At 48.6% G+C, this 23039-nt stretch overlaps 2 protein-coding genes across 6 annotated transcripts in view; one reads left to right on the top strand and one right to left on the bottom strand.

Moving 5' to 3' along the window:
- Positions 1-20964, top strand: part of LOC105722660 (core histone macro-H2A.2) — a 59277-nt gene extending 38313 nt beyond the window's left edge. Inside the window, exons 4-9 of the mRNA XM_021676346.2 lie at positions 978-1175; positions 3225-3335; positions 4838-4937; positions 9536-9625; positions 17469-17643; positions 20197-20964. Coding sequence (XP_021532021.1) covers positions 978-1175; positions 3225-3335; positions 4838-4937; positions 9536-9625; positions 17469-17643; positions 20197-20362 — 840 coding nt within the window. The 3' untranslated portion in view covers positions 20363-20964. The remainder of the gene's footprint in view (positions 1-977; positions 1176-3224; positions 3336-4837; positions 4938-9535; positions 9626-17468; positions 17644-20196) is intronic.
- Positions 11568-23039, bottom strand: part of AIFM2 (apoptosis inducing factor mitochondria associated 2) — a 29921-nt gene continuing 18449 nt past the window's right edge. For 2 of the 5 annotated variants that reach the window (XM_012460325.2, XM_012460327.3), the window contains exon 9: positions 20397-23012. In XM_012460325.2, coding sequence (XP_012315748.1) covers positions 22861-23012 — 152 coding nt within the window. In that variant the 3' untranslated portion in view covers positions 20397-22860. Of the gene's footprint in view, positions 12493-20396; positions 23013-23039 lie in introns of those variants that run through there. The other 3 variants (XM_064374237.1, XM_064374234.1, XM_064374236.1) reach the window with 3 other exon arrangements.

Here is a 23039-nt window from a genome sequence, read left to right on the forward strand (position 1 = left end):
GAAAAATTAAAAAGCAAACTACAAACCACAATTTTTTGTGATCAGATTCTATAGGTAAACAGTAACTGTCAGTCTGCTATGGAAGTTTCTAGATGCTGACTATACTTCTCTTGTCACTGATGGGTAACTACCAGTTCAGGGGTGAGCCATGGTCACAGACCATGCTTGGGGTAGTGTTGGTTTAGAATCTGCAGAATATTTTAGTGGAGTAGTACATATATGTTCTTTACCAATAAATAAACATATGTTGATGGAGAGGAGCACGGCCAGATATACTTTACTGATGGAATGTATGTGCAAGGTTGCAGAGACCACTGGTCTCTCATTAACTGGGTCTAGTCTTTGCAATGACCTTTGAACCTCATTTTCTCAAGCTGCGCTCCCCACATGGGGAGCTCTTTATCCTCTGCTGCATCTGGAATTCCAGAACCCTGGGCAACATCCCTGGTTTCAACTTCTATATCCCTTCTATTTTGCTTTGTTTTGTTTTGCTTTGCTTTCTGTACATCACAGGATGCCTTGTTACCCTACAGAGAAATGCTCGACAACTGAAAGAGGGAAAGGCCAATTAACTGGTGTATTATGCAGTTTCTTTAGGAAAGCAGAGGCCACTTTTAACCACTAGAACTGTATGAAATCCAGGCCAAGTGTGGTGGCTCACGCCTGTAATCCCAGTACTTGGGAGGCTGAGGCAGGCAGATCACCTGAGGTTAGGAGTTCGAGACCAGCCTGACCAACATGGCAAAATCCCATCTCTACTACAGCTGTGGTGGCGGGCACCTGTAATCTCAGCTGCTTGAGAGGTTAAGGCAGGAGAATGCCTTGAACCCGGAGGCAGAGGCTACAGTGAGCCGAGATTGCGCCACTGCACTCCAGCCTGGGTGACAGAGTGAGGCTCTGTCTCAAAAAAAAGAACTGTATTAAATCGATAACTAGCAAGCTGTTTGCTACATGAGTGCATGCGTTTCTCTCTTCAGCTGCTAAAAGGAGTGACCATCGCCAGTGGAGGCGTGCTGCCCAGAATTCACCCCGAACTGCTGGCCAAAAAGCGAGGGACCAAAGGCAAGTCGGAAACGATCCTCTCCCCACCCCCAGAGAAAAGAGGCAGGAAGGCCACGTCAGGCAAGAAGGGGGGGAAGAAGTCCAAGGCTGCCAAACCACGGACATCCAAAAAGGTGAGCCAAGGCCGCATGTCCTGAGCCAGGCACTCCACTGCGATGGTCTGAAGGTCCGTGTTCTCCCACAATTCATATGTTGAAACCTAACCTCAGGGGTACAGGATTATGAGGTGAGGCCTTTGAGAGGTGACTAGATCATAAGGGCAGAGTCCTCACGAATGGGAACAGTCCCTTTATAAAAGAGGCCTGAGGGAGGCAGAGAAACCCTTCTGCCATGTGAGGACACAGCTAGAAGGTGTCCTCTACCAGGAAGCGAGCCCTTGCCAGACACGGAATCTACCTGCACCAAAGACTTCCTGCCTCCAGAACTATGAGAAATGGGTTTCTGGGCCAGGCACAGTGGCTCATGCCTGTAATCCGAACACTTTGGGAGGCCAAGACAGGAGGATGTCTTGAGCCCAGGAGTTAGAGGCTGCAGTGAGCCATGATGGCACCACTGCACTCGAGCCTGGGTGACAGCACAAGACCCCGTCTCCAAGAAAAAGAAAGAAAGAGGTTTCTGTTGTTTGTGAGCCACCCAGCCAGCCTATGGCATTTTATTAGAGCAGCCCAGACAGACACTAAGACACTCACACAACAGGAGGGAAGTTTAAAGATGAAACAGTGACAGCATAGCAGGCACCTCTGAAGGGCCGAGGACTCTTGTAGCTTGGTGCTGGGAGAAAATGACAAGAATGTCCAGGTAAAAGAATAAAGGGCCTTTGAGGTTAGAGCTGAAATCATGAAACAGGGTCATCTCTAGATTTCCAAACCCAAAGCAGGGATGGTTTTCAGATCTCTTTTACTACCCCTAGCAAATCTGAAGTGAGAGATGATAGCCTGGAACCGCGTTTTATGTCTCTGCAGAGCTCCGTGCTGCCTTCCAAACAGTCTCTAGTCTCCTGCAGGCAGTGTCCTGGGTGCCACCAGTGGAATTTCGGGTGTTTAGGATAGTGTGATACACGAGGTAGCTTAGCTCAGAGATGCCACTGGTAGAATAATGTTTTCCTATGTTGCCCAGGACAGTAACCACTGGTCACATGTGGCTTTTTTAAGAGACAGGGGTCTCACTCTATCACCCAGGCTGGAGTGCAGGAATGCAGTGGCAAGATCATAGCTCACTATAGCCTCAAACTCCTGGGCTCAAGCCACCTCCTGCCTCAGCTTCCCAAAGCATTGGAATTACAGGCGTGAGCCAAGGCACCCAGCCAAGGCTATTTAGATTTGAATTAAAACTAAATCAAATTTAAAATTCAGCTCCTTGATTGCATCAGCCACATTTCAAGCGCTTAGCCACATTTATTGAGGATCACAGACAGACTATTCCCATGATCGCAGAAAGTTCTGTTGGACAGCCCTGCTGTTGCTGTAGAAGTTGTGGGTGTTTCGTTCCACGCTGCCTCTGTGCCTGAGAAATCCTGGGGATAAAGGAGGTATCAATGGCCCCCTCGGCTCGGATGCCTGTGGTCATGAGCTGCAGGCATTAAAAAGAGCAAGGACAGGCCAGGCACAGTGGCTCATGCCTGTAATCCCAGCACTTTGGGAGGCAGAGGCAGGCGGATCACAAGGTCAAGAGATCGAGACCATCCTGGCCAAAACTGTGAAACCCCATCTCTACTAAACATACAAAAATCACCCGGACATGGTGACAGGTACCTGTAATCCCAGCTACTCGGAAGGCTGAGGCGGAGAATTGCTTGAACCCGGGAGGCAGAGTGTGCAGTGAGCCAAGATCATGCCACTGCACTCCAGCCTGAGCAACAGAGCAAGACTCTGTCTCAAAAAAAAAAAAAAAAGAGCAAAGACAACGTACTGGTGCACAGGGGTAGGTGAGGACCACAGGGACGAGTGAGCCCTTTACACACTTTCTATTTGGCTATTTTGCAGTACCCCCTTCTTTCCTTTATTGCTGACTTTTGCTTCCTTCCATGAAGAAACAGCAGAACCCATCGTCTAGCCGCTTCCTTTCATGTTCAACTTGGTGACAGCCATGAGAAGCGCTTAATAGAGGCAGCTCAGGCTTTTTCTGGATTGGTTCTCATCTGGCCTTCTGATTTTTACCAACAGTCCAAACCAAAGGACAGTGATAAAGAAGGAACTTCAAATTCCACCTCTGAAGACGGGCCGGGGGATGGATTCACCATTCTGTCTTCTAAGAGCCTTGTTCTGGGACAGAAGGTAACAAGGAGAATTGCACTGTGCTGTATTAAAACACTAGTGTATTTTTGTAACCTGCTGTTTACAAGCTATGGTGCCTCCCTCGCCTCCCTAATAACGACTTTCACTGCAGTCTTGAATTATTCATTTTTAAACTAAAGAGCTGTGGCAGTGTCAGCATTGTGAGAGTGAACGAGCTCTTTTTTGCTGAGAATTGTTAATGCTAGCATTGGTCAGACAAGGGTAAGCATAGACGCTCTTTCTGGTCAGTAGATAGGATGGCATTACTGGTTTTGCTGGGAATTCCCCACACCCCAGTTATTTCTACATCTGCCAAAAAAAATCCATCGCTAACTTTCTCAAACAGCTTCTGAGAGGCCCATCTTACATGGTACAATGTAATTTATCAAAGAAAGGAAATAGAAATATATGTTTCCCGAACATTCTTGGTATTAGAAATGAATTATTTGCCAATAATTTAGTCTGCCTGCCTTCCTAGGCTCTAGAAAGAAAACAAACAGGGCTATACATTTGAACAGTCTTCAGCAACACAACAGCAGCCCAGCCAGACATGCAAATAATTCATTCCTACTAGTGTAAAGTTTACTGAGCAGACAATTTATCTACCAAGTCAACTGGGGCTGAAATAAGACACCCAAGGAAAGAGTCCATTAATCATATCTCTGGTAGCTGAATGTTTCCATCCTGACACCATAGTAAGTCTCCATTCAAAGAACTGGGAAGAGCATGTTCTAAGAAGAGCATCGGTGTGGCCGGTTACTAATACATCACTGATGAAAGCAGGGAAACAAAGAGTGGAATTTATGCCCCGTCTCAGGCCTGTTCACTGTTACATGATGATTAGCTTTCTCTCACTTAGCTAGGGGAACATAAAGGTCTTGCTCACACAGACCAACAATGGAGAATGCCCTCCATTCCACTCTACTATGAACACATAGGGTAGCATTTCCCAAGGGTAGCCCCAAGACTGTGGTCTCCAAAGGGCAAGGGAGCCAGACACACCCAAGCCAGGATCCCAGAGCCCATTGCTTCTCTCCAGCAAGGTTATTGGCTTCAGACCCCTGCCCCACAAATTTTGTGCTCCTCTAGGGAGAATGCAGGGTGCTGAGGGGAGAAGAGAGAGCAAGCCCTGGGTTTCCTTGCAGGGGCTGCTCAGAGGATGCATCACCAAAAACCAAGGCCACCAGGGCTGGGAACCAAAGGCCTGAGATGTAAGGGAAAGAAAGAAAGAGAGGGGAGGTCCTGTTCCTGTTCCTGTTCCAGGGAAGAGGAAATGGATTTGTTGATGCTGCCAGCCCCAAAGTAAAAAGCAAATCCACTGAGCTCAAAGAGCTTATTGCAAATCAGACACCTGGGAAACTGGAGGTTGTCACTCTCTGTGCAGCCTTATGTTGACATTGAGTATGAATAATGAAAGAGCATTAATAAATGCAGGTAAAACATAAGGATTTTCAACAGGATTTTATCTTTTCCACATTCTCCATCTTTTCTTCCTAATGTAGCTGTCCTTAACCCAGAGTGACATCAGCCATATTGGCTCCATGAGAGTGGAGGGCATTGTCCATCCAACCACAGCCGAAATTGACCTCAAAGAAGATATAGGTAAGGTCCTGAGACTTCAGTAGAAGTGCCATAGAATAGGCCACCGTTGAGGCAAGTTCTTATGAAGCTGGTCATTGTCAACTGGCTGTCCCATTGCTGGGTTCCCATGTCAAACTCTGTCTCTAAGTATAGTTGAACAGCTTCAATAGAGAGAAGCGAACTTTGTTTTAATTCTGCATGTATTTTTCTGAAATTTTTATCTGGGTATTGTGCAAAAGCAAATCATTACTGTACAGCTTGATGAATTTTTCTCAAAGTAGACCCCACTTTGTAACCAGCACCAAGATCCTGAAGCAGACCCTTACCAGCACCCCAGAAGTCCTCCTCAGCCCCCACTCCCAGGCAGTATCTCTTCCAAGAGTAACCACTGTCTTGTCTTCTAAAAGCAGAGATGGGTTTCACATCTGTCTTGAATTTTGTTTAGATGAAATCATGTCCTCTTCTGGGTCTGACTCCTTTTGCTCAACTTAGTATTGTGAAATCTATCCACGTTGTTGAGTATGGTTGTATTCATTCATTTCCTTGCTCTGTAGTATGACATGGTATAAATAATGAAAGTTTATTTATCTATTCTACCACGGATGACATTTGGGGTGGTTTCCAGTTTGGGCTATAGTGAATAGTGCTACTGTAAATATTGTTGTACATGTTTACATATATCATAAGCTTCAATACTGAGAATGCTATTGATAAAAGGGAGATGGACATCTAGAAAAAATTCGGTTGTCCATTAAGCTATGAGCACTGAGTTATTTTGCCTGTGCTTTGCCCCCTGTCCCACGAGTGGCAGGGGGAGCTGTTACTAGGCAGGATGGAGGAGCTTGGGAGCTCAAGCTGTTATGGGCGCTGGAAATAACAGCATGCAACAGTCCGCATCCCATCCATTTTACCAGGCAGAACTGCCTTAAACTCTCCATGGGAAGGGTAGTTGGCACAGAAGGGGCTTTGTCCCTAGGGCACAGGGCTTACCTGTGAGGGAGGCGATTTGAGGTAGATGCTAGTAGTTCAGCCCTGGGTGGTAGCACTAGGGGTCCCAGGCAGCTGGGCTCACTCAGGGTGTCCTCCTGACCTCAGAGGCCACTTGCTGTGCTGAAAAGCAGCTAGGACAGCCCTGAAGAAAGAGCGTTACAGAGAAACAGGTCTCCTTCCACTCTCCATGGAAGGACGCCCTCTAGTGGCCATCATCTGGAGCTCTTTTAATAGGTGTCCTGCCTCTCACTGACACTGCAGTGTTCATACTTCACACATTTCTGTAGTATTTAAATTTTTATGTAATAAAAACAATATGCTTCTTTTATTAATTGGCATGGTGGCAGAGTAGAAAGAAAACTGGTCTGAGAGCAAAAATTCATGCTCAGATCTCAGCAGTGGATTCTAAGGCCAACCTCTTCAGGGTCTTGGGAGGAGAAATGGGCCAAAGGCAGCCAGGTGGTTAAGAGGGCAGGTTCCAGGTCAGCCTGCCTGGACTGTCCCAGCTTTTCTGAATTGCTTCCTAGCTGTGTGAGCTTTGGCAGGTTTCTAGACCTCCCTGAACCTTTGTTTCCCTCTGTAAGGGAAGATAACAATAGTACCTGTCCATAGGGGTGCTGAGAAGATGAAATCGAGGATACACGGATGGGCCTAGCGCAGTGCTGGGCTCTGAGGTAGTTAGTAATTGACAGGTGTTTTATTGCTGCTGTGTTAGGAGGAGTCCCTCCCATGATGACTCCATTCTCCACCACCATCACCCAAACTAGCCATCCCACAGCCAAGGCCCCCCTTACTCTTTTCAAAACATTATGTTATTGTGGAAAAAGTTGAGCATACACAAGAACAGCAGAAAAGTATCATGAAACCCTACACAACCAGATGCAATAATCAGCACCCATGGCCACATTTGTTTCAGATCTTACCCCTTCCACATACTTCCACACGTCATCTGTGAATATTTCACAATGATCTCTAGAAGATAAGGGCAGTTTTTTAACAACACAGGCGCAATACCATTATCATACCTTAAAAAAGATAGCAATATCAGCAAATTACCAGTGTTCCCATTCCAGTTACATCATAAATGTCAAGTTTTTTAAATATTTGTTTAAACCAGGCACAGTAGCACAATCCTGTAGTCCCAGCTACTTGGGAAGCTGAGGCAGGAGGATCGCTTGAGCCCAGGAGTTTGAGACCAGCATGGACAATAAATATAGTGGGACCCCCATTTCTTTTTTTTTTTTTTTTTTGAGTCGGAGTTTCGCTCTTGTTACCCAGGCTGGAATGCAATGGTGCGATCTCGGCTCACCGCAACCTCCGCCTCCTGGGTTCAGGCAATTCTCCTGCCTCAGCCTCCCGAGTAGCTGGGATTACAGGCACGCGCCACCATGCCCAGCTAATTTTTTGTATTTTTAGTAGAGACGGGGTTTCACCATGTTGACCAGGATGGTCTCGATCTCTTGACCTCGTGATCCACCCGCCTCGGCCTCCCAAAGTGCTGGGATTACAGGCATCCATTTCTTATTTTAAAAGTGGGGAGGGCAAGTACAGTGGCTCCCTTCTGTAATCCCAGCATTTTGGGAGGCTGAGGTGGGTGGACCATTTGAGCTCAGAAGTTCCAGACCAACCTGGGCCCATGGCGAAACCCTACATCTACAAAAAATATAAAAATTAGCCAGGCATGGTAGCACATGCTTGTGGTCCCAGCTACAGTGAGAGGCTGAGGTGGGAGGATCGCCCAGGAGTTTCAGGCTGCAGTGAGCTGGGATCTTGCCACTACAGTCCAGCCTGGGCCACAGAGTGAGACCTTGTCTCATGAAAGAAAGAAAGAGAGGGAGAGGGAGAGGAGAAAAAGAAAGAAAGAGAGAGAGAGAAAGAAAGAAGGAAGGAAGGGAGAAAGGAAGAAAAAAAGAAAATTTGTTTATTTGATTTAGGATCCAAATAAGTCCACACACGGCAGTTGGTTGAGAAGTCTCTTATACCATAGGCTCCCCCTTCACCTCTATTTCATTCTTATTTCTTTGCAATTCATTTGTTGAGGAAGCCGGGCCATTTGCCCTGTGGGGTTTCACACAGTCCAGATTTTGTTGATTACATCCTCCTGGCATCATGAAACATGTTTCTTTGTTTTTTTACAACTCAGTAGTTGGATCTAGAGGTTTCATGAGGCGTAGGTTTGAAACTTTGCCAAGACTCCCTGGTCAGTGGCGAGCGCTCATGCCTCAGGAGGCGTATCATGCCTGGTTGTCTGTCTTCGTGTGATGCTGGTGGCCACTGATGCCTCTTCTCCAGATTCCACCATTCATTAGGAGTTGTAAAGCTGTGGTATTCTCATTCTAGCACTACTTCTTTTCTTCTCTGGAATGCTTCTGTAGAGAGATACCTCTCTCCAGGCTGCTTTTTTCTTAAAAGCCTTCAGTGAGGAGGGTGGATTCCCCTTCTACACATTCCCATTTGGCCGTTGACCTGAATACAGAGGGCAGCAGTATAGACCTAGCCTCCTGCTTCTCAACATGAACGGGCTGCCAGCTTCAGTTACCCCGCCTTCTCCAGGCTTCTGGACTCAATAAATCAACAGTGTCCAGGAGTCTGGGGGCCAGAAAGGAGTCTCAGAGGTACTGGGTATGATGCACAATCTCCATTTCCCAGTTGCATCATGGAAATCCAAGCACTTTAACGAAGAAACCCCCTCCATACACCCTCCCCCAGTGTTCAGTGACCACTGGAATAGACACTTGTAGTTGTGGTGTGGGAAGCATCACCACCAGGCCCTGGGGAAGACTCTGAACTGAACAAGAATAATGGTGATGGTTCATAAAGAGAGAGCTGAGACTTGCCCTAGACATCCAGATCACCAAGTTCATTAGAAGATGAAAACACCTGAAAAACACCTCATCTGCTGCCCCAAAGCAGCAGTCATCCCAGTCTGGACAAAACACCCATGTCATCTCAGAGACAGGAGAGCGGGATGCACAGGTGCACGCAGGCGGGGTTCCTGCAGGGTCAGTGGTGGCATCCTGTCATCTCCCAGGGGTTCCCCTTGGCCTGTGTAGAAGCAAGAGCTGAGGTAGGAAAAGAAAATAAAAAGTAGGGCATTCCCCGACATCAAAGGCCAAGGGCATCTCCTGGCAGGAAAGTCCTTAGAGATTAGCCTCTCTGCATTTCTCCATTGAGAACAGCATGAGGTTGGGGGGACAGCATGCCAGGCTGCCCTGGGCCTGTGTCTGCCCTTTGACTCCAAGCACTTACAGTATGTTGCTGGCACTGCGATGGGACCAGGACTCCAGAGCTCTCAACATGAATACTAAGACTGTAGGGCACAACACTCAAGTGTCAGTTTTTTGTTGTTTTGTTTTTAAATCATCTACAGGACTCAGCCCATGAGACTGCTTTATGGCCAAGTCACCCCTTACAAGATCCTTTATAAAAGCTTGCTAATCTAAGTCTGCTAGACGGCAGCCCAGAGACCCCTGCCTCCAGTGACCACTGGCAAACCAGGATAACAATTGGGAGGTCAACTCCCGGTTTCTAACAGTGCTTTTTTTCTCCTGGCCTGCTACAACTACGTCACACAGTATTATTCCATTGAAAGAACAACCACAGTGGCTTCCCATTGCTCTCCTTTGCAGGTAAAGCCTTGGAAAAGGCTGGGGGGAAAGAGTTCTTGGAAACGGTAAAGGAGCTTCGCAAATCCCAAGGCCCTTTGGAAGTCGCTGAAGGTAAGTGTGGAATTGGGCTCCTGTCTCCAGCATGGCCTCACCCTCCTCTCTGGAATCTCCAGCCTCACGTGCCTCATGCCTATTCAGCTTATGAGACAAAGTATGTCATAACTAATCAGAAAGCTATTTTAGCACCTCAGGTCATCTGAGCAGGCCCATGGATATCCTTTCAGATGTCCCAGGAACTGCAATACGTCTGAATAATTCAAGTCAATTTGCATCAGATCCCTCAAAATGATCTAGAGCCATTGGGTGAATTTTGCATGTGTGCCATAAAATACACATACCTAGGATTTACCGCTGCAACTATTGTTTTCTTGTTTCTGTTTATGTTTTTGAGACAGAGTCTCACTCCGTCACCCAGGCTGGAGTGCAGTGGTGCGATCTCAGCTCACTGCAACCTCCGCCTCCTAGGTTCAAACAATTCTCGTGCCTCAGCCTCCTGAGTTGCTAGAATTACAGGCACATGCCACCATGCCTGGCTAGTGTTTGTATTTTAGTAGAGACGGGGTTTCACCATGTTGGCCAGGCTGGTCTCAAACTCCTAATCTCAAGTGATCCACCTGCATTGGCCTCCCAAAGTGCTGGGATTACAGGCATAAGCCACTGCACACGCCCACTGGAACTATATTAAAGCATGTAATTCAGTGCCATTAAGTACTTTTACAATGTTGTGCAACCATCACCACTACCTAGTCCAGAGCTTTGATAGCACCTCACTCAGAAATCCCCTAAGCATTAAGCAGTCATGCCCAGTGCCTCCTCGGGCCCTGGCAAGCACTAATCTACTTTCTGTCTCTATGGATTTGCCTATTCTGGACTTTTCATATAAATGGAATCACACAATATATGACTTTTATGTCTGGCTTCTCTCAATTAACATTGTTTTTCAAAGTTCATCCATACTGTAGCATGTGTCAGTACTTGTTCCTTTTCATGACTGAATAATATTCCTTTTTTTTTTTTTTTTGAGATGGAGTCTTGCTCTGTTGCCAGGCTGGAGCACAGTGGCACAGTTTCGGCTCACCACAACCTCCGCCTCCTGGGTTCAAGCAATTCTTCTGCCTCAGCCTCCCAAGTAGCTGGGACTACAGGCGCATGCCAAACGCCTGGCTAATTTTTGTATTTTTAGTAGAGACGGGGTTTCACCATGTTGGCCAGGATGGTCTCGATCTCTTGACCTCGTGATCCACCCACCTCGGCCTCCTAAAGTGCTGGGATTACAGGAGTGAGCCACCGCGCCCAGCTACATTTTTTAACCATTCATCTACTGATGGACATTTGGGCTGTTTCCACCTTTGGTGATTGTGAATAGAGCTGCAATACATGTTTTTATTTGAACATCTGTTGTCCAGTCTATGAGGCAACAATTTTGACCGGTGGATCCAACCTCAGATCCATGTTCCCACCCACATGACTCCCAGTCAGTTCACCCTTGTACCCTCAGTCAGTGCCAAGTGCTGCAGGGCTTCAGAGGAAAATAAAACCCACTGCTGCCCTCAGACGCATAAATAGGGCACGGAGCAGGAGCATGACCTCAGCGTGGGGGAGTGTGGGAGGACTGCAGTGAGGCTGGAGACCCCATGGGCGTGGGATGCGGAGGGCAATAGGAGCACTGCGTACGAGAAGACACGGGTCTTGCATGAGCAGGGAGTCTCGGGTCAGCACGTGGGAGGAAAGGAACAGCAGCCAGGATGAGGCCGGGCCTATGGGCTGCGCGAAGAGGTCTGGATCTGACCCTATATGGACACGCTGGCCCTTGGAAGCAAGGTAGGGGGCTGTCCTGATTAGACTTGTTATAAGAGTAATGGGGTCTTCTAGTCCAGGAAAGAACAAGAGCCCACACTTTAAATCTGCACCCACCACTCCCTATGGGCATAGCAGTAATAGATGCAGTGTCTTTGTAAAAACTGTAAGACCGAGCCACACTCAAATACAAGATAAGCCTCTGTAGATAGAGACAGGAGAGCTGCAGCAGCACTTCCAGGAGGCCGCCGCCCCAGGCCTGGCCTCCAGGTTTGTAAGATGCAGAGTTGCTTCACGTATAAAGAGGGCTCGGCTCACTGCTCAAAGCAAGGGGCTGCATGAGACTCTTGCACCTTTACAGGAAGCCAAAGCTCTGGCCACCGCCCAGGGCTACAACTTGTGTAAAATCTGTCTTTCTAGGATAGCAGAAGGGAGAAGAGAGCCCCTCACCCAAGCTTAGGGCCACATTGCCCACTGAATCAATGTTTGGGTCCTCCACATCTCCAATATAACTATGAGACCAAGCCCCGAATCAGGCATCTAAGACCGCATCTGGACTGGGGGCCTGGGTGTGGGGAAGGATCCCCAGAAACTGCCTGATAGGGTGCAAAGGAGAGAAAAATAGCTGCTCTACACAGAATGAGAGGCTCCAACACACTTCTTTTTAAAATTATTTTTTAAATAGAGATGGGGTCTTGCTATGTTGCCCAGGTTGATCTCAAACTGCTGGGCTCAAGTGATCCTCCAACCTCAGCCTCCCAAAGTGCTAGGATTATAGGCAGGAGCCACCGTGCCCAGCACCAACACACTTCTAAACAGAGTTCCAAAGGCAGAAAATAGAAAGTAGAGAAGCAGTGTTTAAGGAGATCATAGCTGAGAATTTTCCAGAATGAAACATGAGCCCTTAAGCTGAAAATATCAAGCAAAATGCATGAAAATAAATCCAAAACCTGGAGTGTTGTGGTAAAGCCTCAGAAATTCAAAAATCAAAAGAAACCTTCAAAGTAACCAGAGAGGAGCGGCAGATCATTTGTAAAGAAATGATGGTTCTTCTAGTGACGGCAGACTTCTCATCAGCAAAAAAAGATGTTTGGCGACAGGAAAGAAGTAGCTTCAAAGCACTGAGGGGAAAAAAGATAACTGTCAACCAAGAATTCCACATGTTGCTACATTAGCATTCAAGAATGAGGACAAAAGATGTTTTTTCAGACATGCAGAGCTGAGAGGCAGCAATCCACACACTAGCTGGAAGGCATACAAAAGGCTGTGTAAAGAAACAGACCTGAACCTAGAAGGAAGGAGAGGACCGCAGGACACAATTTTGAGCTAAGAAATGGTTGCAGGTATGTTAGGGGTAAGAAGCCATGGTCTGGGGCCAGCCAGTGGTTGCACCCTGGGGAAAATGGAGAAGGGGAGACAGTTCACCACATTGCATTTCATTTAAAAACGCCATCAGTTGTAAGATACACTCTTATTGTATGTACCACTAAGAAAGATTAAATTTTCCAAAACAAGGTATCTAATAGGCCCCACATAAAGCAGGGGCACATTCAGTATAACCGCAAGCAAGACATGAACCCACCATGCAGAAAGGAGCAGCAAATATCTTGACCTGGGCATCCAATGGACAAGGGCCAAAAAAAAGGCTCACTAAAGAATTTGGCCAGTCACAGTGGCTCACGTCTGTAATAGCCAGCACTTTGAGAGGCAGAGGCACAGACAGATCACCTGAGGTCGGGAATTCAAGACCAGCCTGGCCAACATGGTGAAATCCCGTCTCTACTAAAAATACAAAAATGAGCCGGGCATGGTGGCATGTGCTTGTAATCCCAGCTATTCGGGAGGCTGAAGCAGGAGAATCACTTCAACCCAGGAGGCGGAGGTTGCAGGAAGCCAAGATCGTGTCATTGCACTCCAGCCTAGGCAACAGAGTAAGACTCCATCTCAAAAATAAAAAAAATTTGAACCACAAGCCAGTGCTACTGAAGGTTTGCAGCCAGATCCACTGCTGCTCAAAGCCGCAGGCAGAGGAGAGAGTGGGACATAGCCTTAGTTTGATAGTGTCTGCAGGTGACACAGAAGGAAATATAATTTCTTTCTGGAAGAACTCAGCCCTAGGCTGACAGCCATTCTAAGATGCTTCCTGATTTCAACAATATTAAAATGTTTAAACAAAAAAAAAAAAGTGCATCTTAACATGGTTAAAACAGATCAACTGCAGTGCAGGTCCACCCTGTGGCAGGGGGTGGAGGAGGGTGGATCAAGAAAATATTTCAGGAGCAGAGCCAGTGAGAGGCAGTGATGCTGCATGTTCAGGGCGGCAGAAGCTGGAGCTAAGGGTAGGGCCAGAGTTTCCAGGCTGAGCAAACTGATGAAAAGTCAGGCCTTTCATTCATTTGTTGAATATTTGAGCACCTGCCTGCCAGTCACTGTGGTAGGAGCCAGGCAGCAGCAAGGAACACAAAAGTGTTTCAGTGAAGACATCATCTGGGCAGAAGCAGTTCATGTTAAGCATCTACAGTGTGCGCTGTAGGGCGCAGGCATTGGGATGTGGATGTAAACATAAGCCCTGAACACTCCTGAACTTTACAAGCAGGGAGGGAGCCCAGCGTAGCACCGTACATCACTTAGCACAACTGGCTGCTGAATTGCATTGCAGAGGCCCAAAGAGAACGGGTGAGGGAGTAGGGACAGAGGGGTGTGGAGACAGAGGTGCAGCCAGACCCAGTGTGTGCAGGGGACTGAGCCCACTGGCTGGAGGATGACCAGGCATCCAGAAGAAGCAAGAAATGCACAGACTCCAAGGGGAGAGGGCCAGACCCTGAAGGCAGCCTGACTGTAAGGCCAGGTCCTCAATCAGGAGCAGTTGCAGATTCTGAGTTTAAATGTGGAGGTTAAGGAACCTGACTCTAGCAACCATATGGAGGATGATTTAGCAGAAGGAGGCTGGGGGCCCGAAGACCATCGAGAAAGCAGTATTGGATGAGGGTGGGAGTGGAGTGAGGGTGAAAATGAAGTACATGGGCCTGGAATGAGACAAGACAGAGGAAACTGACTGGTGTCTGCAGTGACAGAGAGGGGGAAAGGGGAATCAGGTTTCAGGAGTGAATGACCATTTTACTGGACACACGTTAGCCCTGGGGCACCAGAAAGGTAATGAGGTACAGGTCCCTGTTGAAAGCTAAGGAGGAAAATGGCTTGTGGATGGCTGCTTAGGAGCTGTGGCTGCAGGAGAGAGAACACTGGGCCCAGACAGGCAGGAAGAAGAGAGGCCATTGTGGGAAACTGAGGCACCATTGAAAGAAAACCCACAGTGTCACTGAAACCAGGGATCAGCAGTAGCAGCCTCTCAGCAGGACAAGGGGCCACCCTAGAGTCCCCTTTTGCTGTAGTGACTCCAAGAACTGTGATGGCTCACCTGAGGGAAGGTTCTAGAAGGTCCTAGCAGCAGCACTGCCACCCTCAGAATGCAGGTCTTCACCAGGCGACATCACATTAGGTAAGAGAATGCCCCCAGTCATTATGTGGATAGGTGCTTATACCAAATACTGGGGTCCCAACCCTTGTAATAACTTGGCCCCCATCCTCAACACCTCTAGAGAACATTACGAAGCATTACGGCTACAAGCCACCTTTTCCATTTCCAGTTGCCGTGAAAATACTTGGTTTTGGACTGAAATGTCATCATGCGCTACCTTGAAAGTCATTTTTTCCCTGATTGGATGTTTGACATTGCCAATAGGAACATATTCCTTTTATTTAAAAATGACTTTTGGCCGGGTACAGTGGCTCACACCTATAATCCCAGCACTTTGGGAGGCTGAGGTGGGTGGATCACTTGAGGTGAGGAGTTCAAGACCAACTTGGCCAACATGGTGAAACCCCATCTCTACAAAGAATTAGCCAGGCATAGTGGCAGGCGTCTGTAATCCCAGCTACTCAGGAAGCTGAGGCAGGAGAATCAAATCACTTGAACCTGGGAGGTGGAGTTTGCAGTGAGCTGTGATTGCACCTGCACTCCAGCCTGGGCGACAGAGGGAGACTCTATCTCAAAAATAATAAGACTTTACATTAGAGGATTAATACCATTCTGCTAGTAACATGATTATAGTTTTAAAACATATGAAATAAATCAGCCATGACTGTGACAAGCCAACTCTGTCCAGCATGCAGTAGCAGCCAGAAGCTCGGGAAAATCGCACGTCGCAAGCAAGGCCCATCCCCAGGGCCCCTGGTTCTCAGCAGAGCAGCCCCAGTTTGAGGGGCATCATTGTTCAGGCCAGAGAGACACCCTGCTTCTGGTGCACAAATATACACGGTTATAGAGTCAACATGCATGGTGGGCCCTGCCCAGGACCTCGCTGTATTGTGTGGCCTGAGTCCTGCACTCAGGCATTCATGTGTGATGATGCTGTGCCCCCGCCAGGCACTGGAAGGCAAGGAGCCTACAGCCTCCCCTGATGGATGAAGGGGTCCCTTGGATTTGGATTCCACCCATGCGAGGAAGTGCAGTCCGTGCTCCCTGACACTGGACATTGCCAGGAAACACTTATCATAAACTAGGTGGCCGCCATAGATTTCCAGTCCATCTTTCACTCCAACCCCACGCATAGCTCTGGAATACGGTAGACACACATTACTGTTACAAGCGCTGCCCCTAGTGGCCACAGACCCTTGCTATGCCGGTTCCTGGGTTCCTGGAGAGGCACAGGGTGCAGGGCAGCGTGGAGGCACGGAGCTGGTGGCTGAAGCTGCAGCTAGCCCAGGCAGATCCAAGAGAACTGCTCCCCTGGGGACCAACGGCCACAGGGATTTCCCTCCAGCTTAGTAGCCACGGGGTTTATCAACTCTGTCACCGATAGGAACCATGTTTAGGGGAGTAAAACAGTAAAACAAAGGAGTATGATTGAAAGTTTGAGACAAGGCTGGCCTAATTCAATTTCACAACCCACTTTTGAAACCACTCTCTGCAGGGCATGTAGAGATCATCAAATGGCAATCCATGTCCAAGTAACTATATAATCAAGTTCTGTGGTTCTCAACTCATAGACGGTCCTGAAATCACATAAGCGTAAGCCCCTACACCAGACCTACAGAGTCAGGAGCTTGTGGGGTGGGGCCCAGGCATGTCTAGTTTTTAAAAGCCACTATAGGCCAGGTGTGGTGGGTCATACCTGTAATCCTGGCACGTTGGGTGCCCGAGACAGGGGAATCACTTGAACCCAGGAGGCAGAGATTGCAGTGAGCTGAGATGGCATCACTGCACTCCAACCTGGGTGACAGAACAAGACTCTGTCTCAAAAAAGTAATAAAAAAAATAAATGCCACTGTATTCATTTCCTGTGGCTACTGTAACAAGTTACCACAAAGTCCATAGCTTCAAACAACACAAATTTATCTTCTTACAGTTCTGGAGGCCGGAAGTCCACAGTGAGTTTTAGGAGCCTAAGATCCAGGCGTTGGCAGGACTGGCTCCTTCTGGAGGCTCAGGGAAGGGTCCCTCCCTTGCCTTTTCCAGCTTTTAGGCAGCAGCATTCCTTGGCTCCTGGCTACATCGCTCCAACCCCCGTTTCCATCATCACACGGCCTTCTCCTGCCTTTGACCCTCTTGCCTCCCTCTTATGAGGCCCCAGGCTCACCCAGACAGTCCAGGGTCATCTCCCCATCTCAAGATCCCTAACTTATCAGCTCTGCAAAGTCCCTTTTGCCATGTAAGGGAACATCCACAGGTTCCAGGGATTAGGATGTGGATGTTTTGGGATGCCATCACTTTACCTACCGCAGCCACCACAGAGGATTTGATGTGTCCCTTTAGGAACCATTGTGAGGAGGTAGCCTAGCCCAGGCACTAGTTGGCCGACCATATGAAAGTGATGTAATCGCCTCTACCCAAAGCTGTGCCAACTGTGCAAAGTGATCCAACCCAGCTCTTGTTCTCTGTTAAACACAGTCCACATCAGAAGCACGGGGTGCTGCCCAGCCAACGTGTCTTTCACTGCCTTGTCTCCCACGGATCTAACGGGTACACAATGGGGTTAGGCTATAACCTAGGAAACCTTGGGAAATAACCTGCGGCATTTTCTCTCCTGTGTCCCAGCCGCCGTCAGCCAATCCAGTGGACTCGCAGCCAAATTTGTCATCCACTGTCACATCCCTCAGTGGGGTTCCGACAAATGCGAAGAACAACTTGAAGAGACCATCAAAAACTGCCTGTCAGCAGCGGAGGACAAGAAACTAAAGTCCGTCGCGTTCCCGCCTTTCCCCAGCGGCAGGTAAGATGCACTCCCCACTAGTCACGGTGGCTCACGCCCATAATACCAGCACTTTGGGAGGCCGATGTCAGGAGTTTAAGACCAGCCTGGCCAACATGGTGAAACCCCGTCTCTACTAAAAATACAAAAATTAGCTGGGCATGTAGTCTCAGCTGCTCAGGAGGCTGAGGCAGGAGAATCGCTTGAATCCAGGAGGCAGAGGTTGCAGTGAGCCGAGATCGCACCACTGCACTCCCGCCTGGGCGACAGAGCAAGACTCCATCTCAAAAAAAAAACCAAAAAAAAGATGAAGTTCCCCTGAGTTGATTCTTCCAGCCTTTTCCCTGGAAATCAGCTGCCCCCCTACTTACATCTGATCTGGATATGACCAAGGGCTGCCAGCACAGCCAAGCATGCTGACCAGGAGACAAGAAACCCAGTTTTCATCCTTCAGAACCCACGGGGAAGCAAGCCCACTGGCTCGTAGGCAGCAGGTCTTCCCTGGCTGGGGCCAGCCCCACTGCCTCCTTGATGTTAAAGCCCAGGGAGGAAGGCAGCCCAGGGGAGGAGCGGGAGGAAGAGGCAAGCTGGTGTGTTATTTTTTGAGAGGCTTCCAGGTTCAGAGTCCATATTCCTACCAGCTGTCCATGTCTAGGACACATGATCAGAAAACACCAGGCTCAAAGGCCTTGCTAGTCAAAGTGTGGTCCATAGGCAGGCAGCGGTGACCGAGGTTAGAATGCAGAATCTCAGGCCTCCTATCTCCAACCTCTGGCTCCAGAATCCCCGGGGAATTCCGTTGCTGCTCTGGGAGTTCGAGGCTTTGACGAATGCACCCAGAGAAATGAAAGTCTGTCCCTAAGGGATTGCTGAAGAGGAGGTTGGGGAATGACTGGATTGTCACAGATCCCAGCTGGGCATTGTTTCAGATAAGTAATGAGGATATCTGTTCTCACATACAACGTATCCTCTCCCTTCATGCCCCTAGCCAATCTATTGCTTTAATTTTGAACACCCTCTCATCTTGAGAGCTGCCCCTTTATAATATAGCTATGGTTTATAGCTGTGTCCTGGGAAGGCCAAGAGGAAAATAATGAGATCTAGGTTCCTGCTGAAATCATATCTCAACCTAGGCCAGCAGCATTGAGTCTCAACAGGCCAGGCCCAGAGATGCTGTGAGATGCCTTCATTCACTGGTGGGACTTTGGCAGTGCTGTTCTGTGCTGGACTACATACGAGCGGGAAGAATCCCTATTAACAGGCACCCTCCTGGACCTGCCCCAGGGGTCTTTGTGACTGACCCCTAACGACCACTCTGGCTGTGTCCCCAGAAGCTGGTGCTGTGCCCCAGCCCAGTGGATGGCACTATCAATAGCTCCCTGGCACCTGAGGCCTTTAACAAACTTTCATCAACCCACCCAGAGTCACAATGCTGAAATGACATGGGGCTGTGCCTATGAAATATTAAGTGCATAAAAAAGGATTTATGAAGACAGGTTTTGGAGCATACATTTTTGCACTTCACTAAGCAATCTGGTTAGCATATGAACCAGTTTGGAGGGAGCTAATAAAATTTGTTTACTTTTCTGAAGACCAGCCATTTTTAATGCTGAATGGCTAGCATTTTTAAAGCCAAGCTTGACTTGGTTAGGTGACATAGATGCAGATACAGGGAGCTGGCATGGTGGCTCACGCCTGTAAATCCAACAGCTCTGGGAGGCTGAGGCAGAAGCATCACTTGAGGCCAGGAGTTTGAGATCACCCTGGACAACAAGACCTGTCTGTACAAAAAATTAAAAATAAAAAAATTTAGCCACGCATGGAGGCACACACCTATAGTCCCAACTACATAGGAGGCTGAGGCAGGAGGCAGATAGCTTGATCCCAGAGGTTCAAAGCTGCAATGAACTATGATCACACCATTGCACTCTAGCCTGAGTGACAAAGCAAGACCTTGCCTCTAAAAAAAATAACTAATTAAAAAATTTTTAATAAAAGATAAAATACAGGGCACTCTTCACTTGGCCAGCCCTATGACCTTGACTAAAATCATTGTGCTTGGCTGGGCACGGTGGCTCACGCCTGTAATCCCAGCACTTGGGGAGGCCAAGGCTGGCAGATCACCTGAGGTCAGGAGTTCAAGACCAGCCTGACCAACAAGGTGAAACCCCATCTCTACTAAAAATATAAAAATTAGCCAGGTGTGGTGGCATGCACCTGTAGTCCCAGCTACTCGGGAGGCTGAGGCAGGAGAATCACGGAGGCAGAAGTTGCAGTGAGCCAAGATTGTGCCACCACTCCAGCCTGGGTGACAGAGAGAGACTCCGTCTCAAAATAAATGAATTAGTTAATTAAATCATTGTATCTCTCCGAGTAAGTGTGACACCTATAAAGTGGGGCAACATGGCCCCCTCCAGGCCACCCCGTCTGTCCCTTTGGCTAGGGTCAAAGGAGATCATGCATGGACCAGCCCTGCACACAGCCAGGCCCCACTCCATAAAAACAAAGGCACTTCATGCTCCCATGGGTCCCAGGGACCAAAATGACATCAGCTCTTCTTTTGCTTTGGCACAGAAACTGCTTTCCCAAACAGACCGCGGCCCAGGTGACCCTCAAAGCCATCTCAGCCCACTTTGACGACTCGAGCGCGTCCTCGCTGAAGAACGTGTACTTCCTGCTCTTCGACAGCGAGAGCATCGGCATCTACGTGCAGGAGATGGCCAAGCTCGACGCCAAGTAGCCACTGCACTTTCCAGCAGGGATCGGAGGACGCCCCTGGGTCCGGAGAGTGGGGTTTTGCTTTTTAAAAGGAGAGATGATGGGTGACGTCGGGGGGAGTAGAGGGCAGGGCAGGTCCTGCCGGTGCAGGGAGCCCTCTGCCCTTCACACTCTCCCCCAAAAGAGCCTCCATCCATAAGGAAGCAGGTCTCCGCAAGGGGTTTCTGTCCATGTGTTTTTCTCCTGTTGTTTTAGAACTTTTTTAAAAAAACAGACCTCGTTTTAGATTTATAGCATTGACTTTTACACACACTCACACAAGAAAAAATTCTTAAATCTTCTGTTCCTCCTTTTTCCAAGGGAAGAGGGCATATAAGTGACCTGGGCTCTATTGGTGTGCGTGTTCCGTGGCAGAGAGAAGAAAATGGGAAGATCTCACTGGTGCTTTTCTCTTTTGTTTTAGTCCCCCCGCCCCCACCCCTATAATATCTGTAACCACTCCTAAAAAGATTTTGCTTCAGGCTTTTTTTGGTTTCGTTTTGTTTTTTAAAGAAAAAGAAAATGAGAGGAAAAAATAAAAGATCCAGTGTCTTTCTTACAACATATTCTTTTATTGCAACATTTTCCTCCTTTCGGAAAACTGTGTCCCTACGCGTAGGTCCCTCTAGAATATTGTAAGTCAACAGAACAAGACCTGTCACTCACATGCCAGGATTCCCACCTCACTGGGCCCCAGGTCAGATAGCCCCATAGCCCCAGGCTGCAGGTCCTGCCTCCGGGAAGGTGGGCCTCCCTTCGTGGTCCATAAAGACAGATCCTTGGACGAAGCTGCCGGGGAAACAACCATCCTCTGAGAGAGGCACACGACTCACTTAGGCCTGGACGACAGCCCCAACAGGATGGGCTGAGAACCCCAGGGAGGCTGGTGTCCCAAGGACTCTGTCCTAGTACCCAGAGGCCACCATCAAAAGGGAGCAGGGAGGAGCAGGGTGGGGAGGTGGGGCCTGAATCTATTCAGATGACCTCACCGATCACTTCTGCTATGCAGATTTCACCTAGGCCGTCCAAGAAGGGCTCCTCCGGATTGGAAGATCTCTCCCAAATAGAGGAGTCATTTATATACCATAACATAGTTGGTGGCAGACATTAGTGCCCGGCTGGGCCTCCAGACAAGTGACGCTGGGGTTGGTGAGGAAACCAGAAGCACAAAACGACAAAGTCCCTCAGGGGCCCTCTCCCTGTCCCCAGCATCAGCTGGAGTTTTGTCACTTATAAATCTGCCCACGAGTAACCTAGAAAGACGCTGAGGGTCACCCACAGAACCCCCTTCTGTTCACTAATGGGTAAGCAGATGGCACCCGCAAAGAGTCACATTATCTGCCCTTCCCTAAACACCTCCAGTGGCTGGCAAGCCAGGCTGCAGTCTCAACCCTGCTAGCTGTGTAAAAACACACTCTGTCAGGGTGGCATAACCAGAAGGGAACCTCTGGCTAGCTCTTTCTTCTTAAATGTAACCTATGGCATGGAGTTAGGATCTAAAAGTGGAAATGTGCTGGCCGTAGTGGCTTAGGCCTGTAATCCCAGCACTTTGGGAGGCCAAGATGAGTGGATCACCTGAGGTCTGGAGTTCGAGACCAGTCTGGACAACATAGTGAAACCCCATCTCTACTAAAAATATACAAAAATTAGCCAGATGTGGTGGTGTGTGCCTGTAGTCCCAGCTACTCAGGAGGTTGAGGCAGGAGAATCATGTGAACCTGGGAGGCGGAGGTTGCAGTGAGCCAAGATCGTCCCACTGGACTCCAGCCTGGGTGACAGAGCAAGACTGTCTCAAAAATAAATAAATAAATTGTCTGTCTGAAAAATAAATAAACAAACAAAAATGGAAATGTAGGGAGGCCATGAGGCCTAAGGAGTATGGGGAATATGCAGCAGTTAGGGAGTTGAAAACGAGGCTCCTGTGAACTCCTCCTGGTTGTTGCAGAATGTATGGGCTCCCCCACTGTGTGACAGCAGAGGTTTGGGGTGCAGGGCGTCTCTCCACCTCAGGTCCTTCCTTTGTTCTGAATGTGCAGCTCTCTTTCCTGCTGTCACAGACAGACACTGGCTACCAGAGCCCAGCTCTCTGCCCTGCTCTGAGAGTTCTAAATGACACACATTATGACCACAAACACATGCACACAAGTGCACATGCATGCATAGCCCAGAGGAGCCAGGTACAGAGTGAAGGCTAGCTGTGGCCTCCCCAGCACCATGCAGCCAGCACGCATGAGCCACTCGGTGGGTACTGCTGCAAGCACACCTTCGAAACCCAGAAAGAATCCTCTAAGGGGGAATTTGTTTAATGCCTCTTTCTCTCCCATTTTTGTTTTATACAAGTTGCATTTCTGGCCAGCACATCATTGGCATCTTATTCTAGAAGAAAAGCATTAGTTCTAGCACTTGCCAGGCGGGTACCATGCGCCCAGCAGTCCGTTCACCCACCTGCTGCAGTAGCTCACCTCCCGCCCGGCCTCCCCATCAGGGTGGAGACTGCTTCATGGTTTTCCAGCTTGTAGAAATGAACAGGTCCCGGCTCTTGGCCAGCCGAACCATGAGCCGGCCCACATAGAAGCCACTGATCTGGCCCACGCCATCATTTCTCCCCATGGACAGGAGGAACGTCAGTGCACCTGCGAGCAGAGACACAGAAACAACCA

This window comes from Aotus nancymaae, unplaced genomic scaffold (assembly GCF_030222135.1).
Source record: "Aotus nancymaae isolate 86718 unplaced genomic scaffold, 86718_ANA_hifiasm-v0.15.2.pri h1tg000010l, whole genome shotgun sequence".
Taxonomy (NCBI): domain Eukaryota; kingdom Metazoa; phylum Chordata; class Mammalia; order Primates; family Aotidae; genus Aotus; species Aotus nancymaae.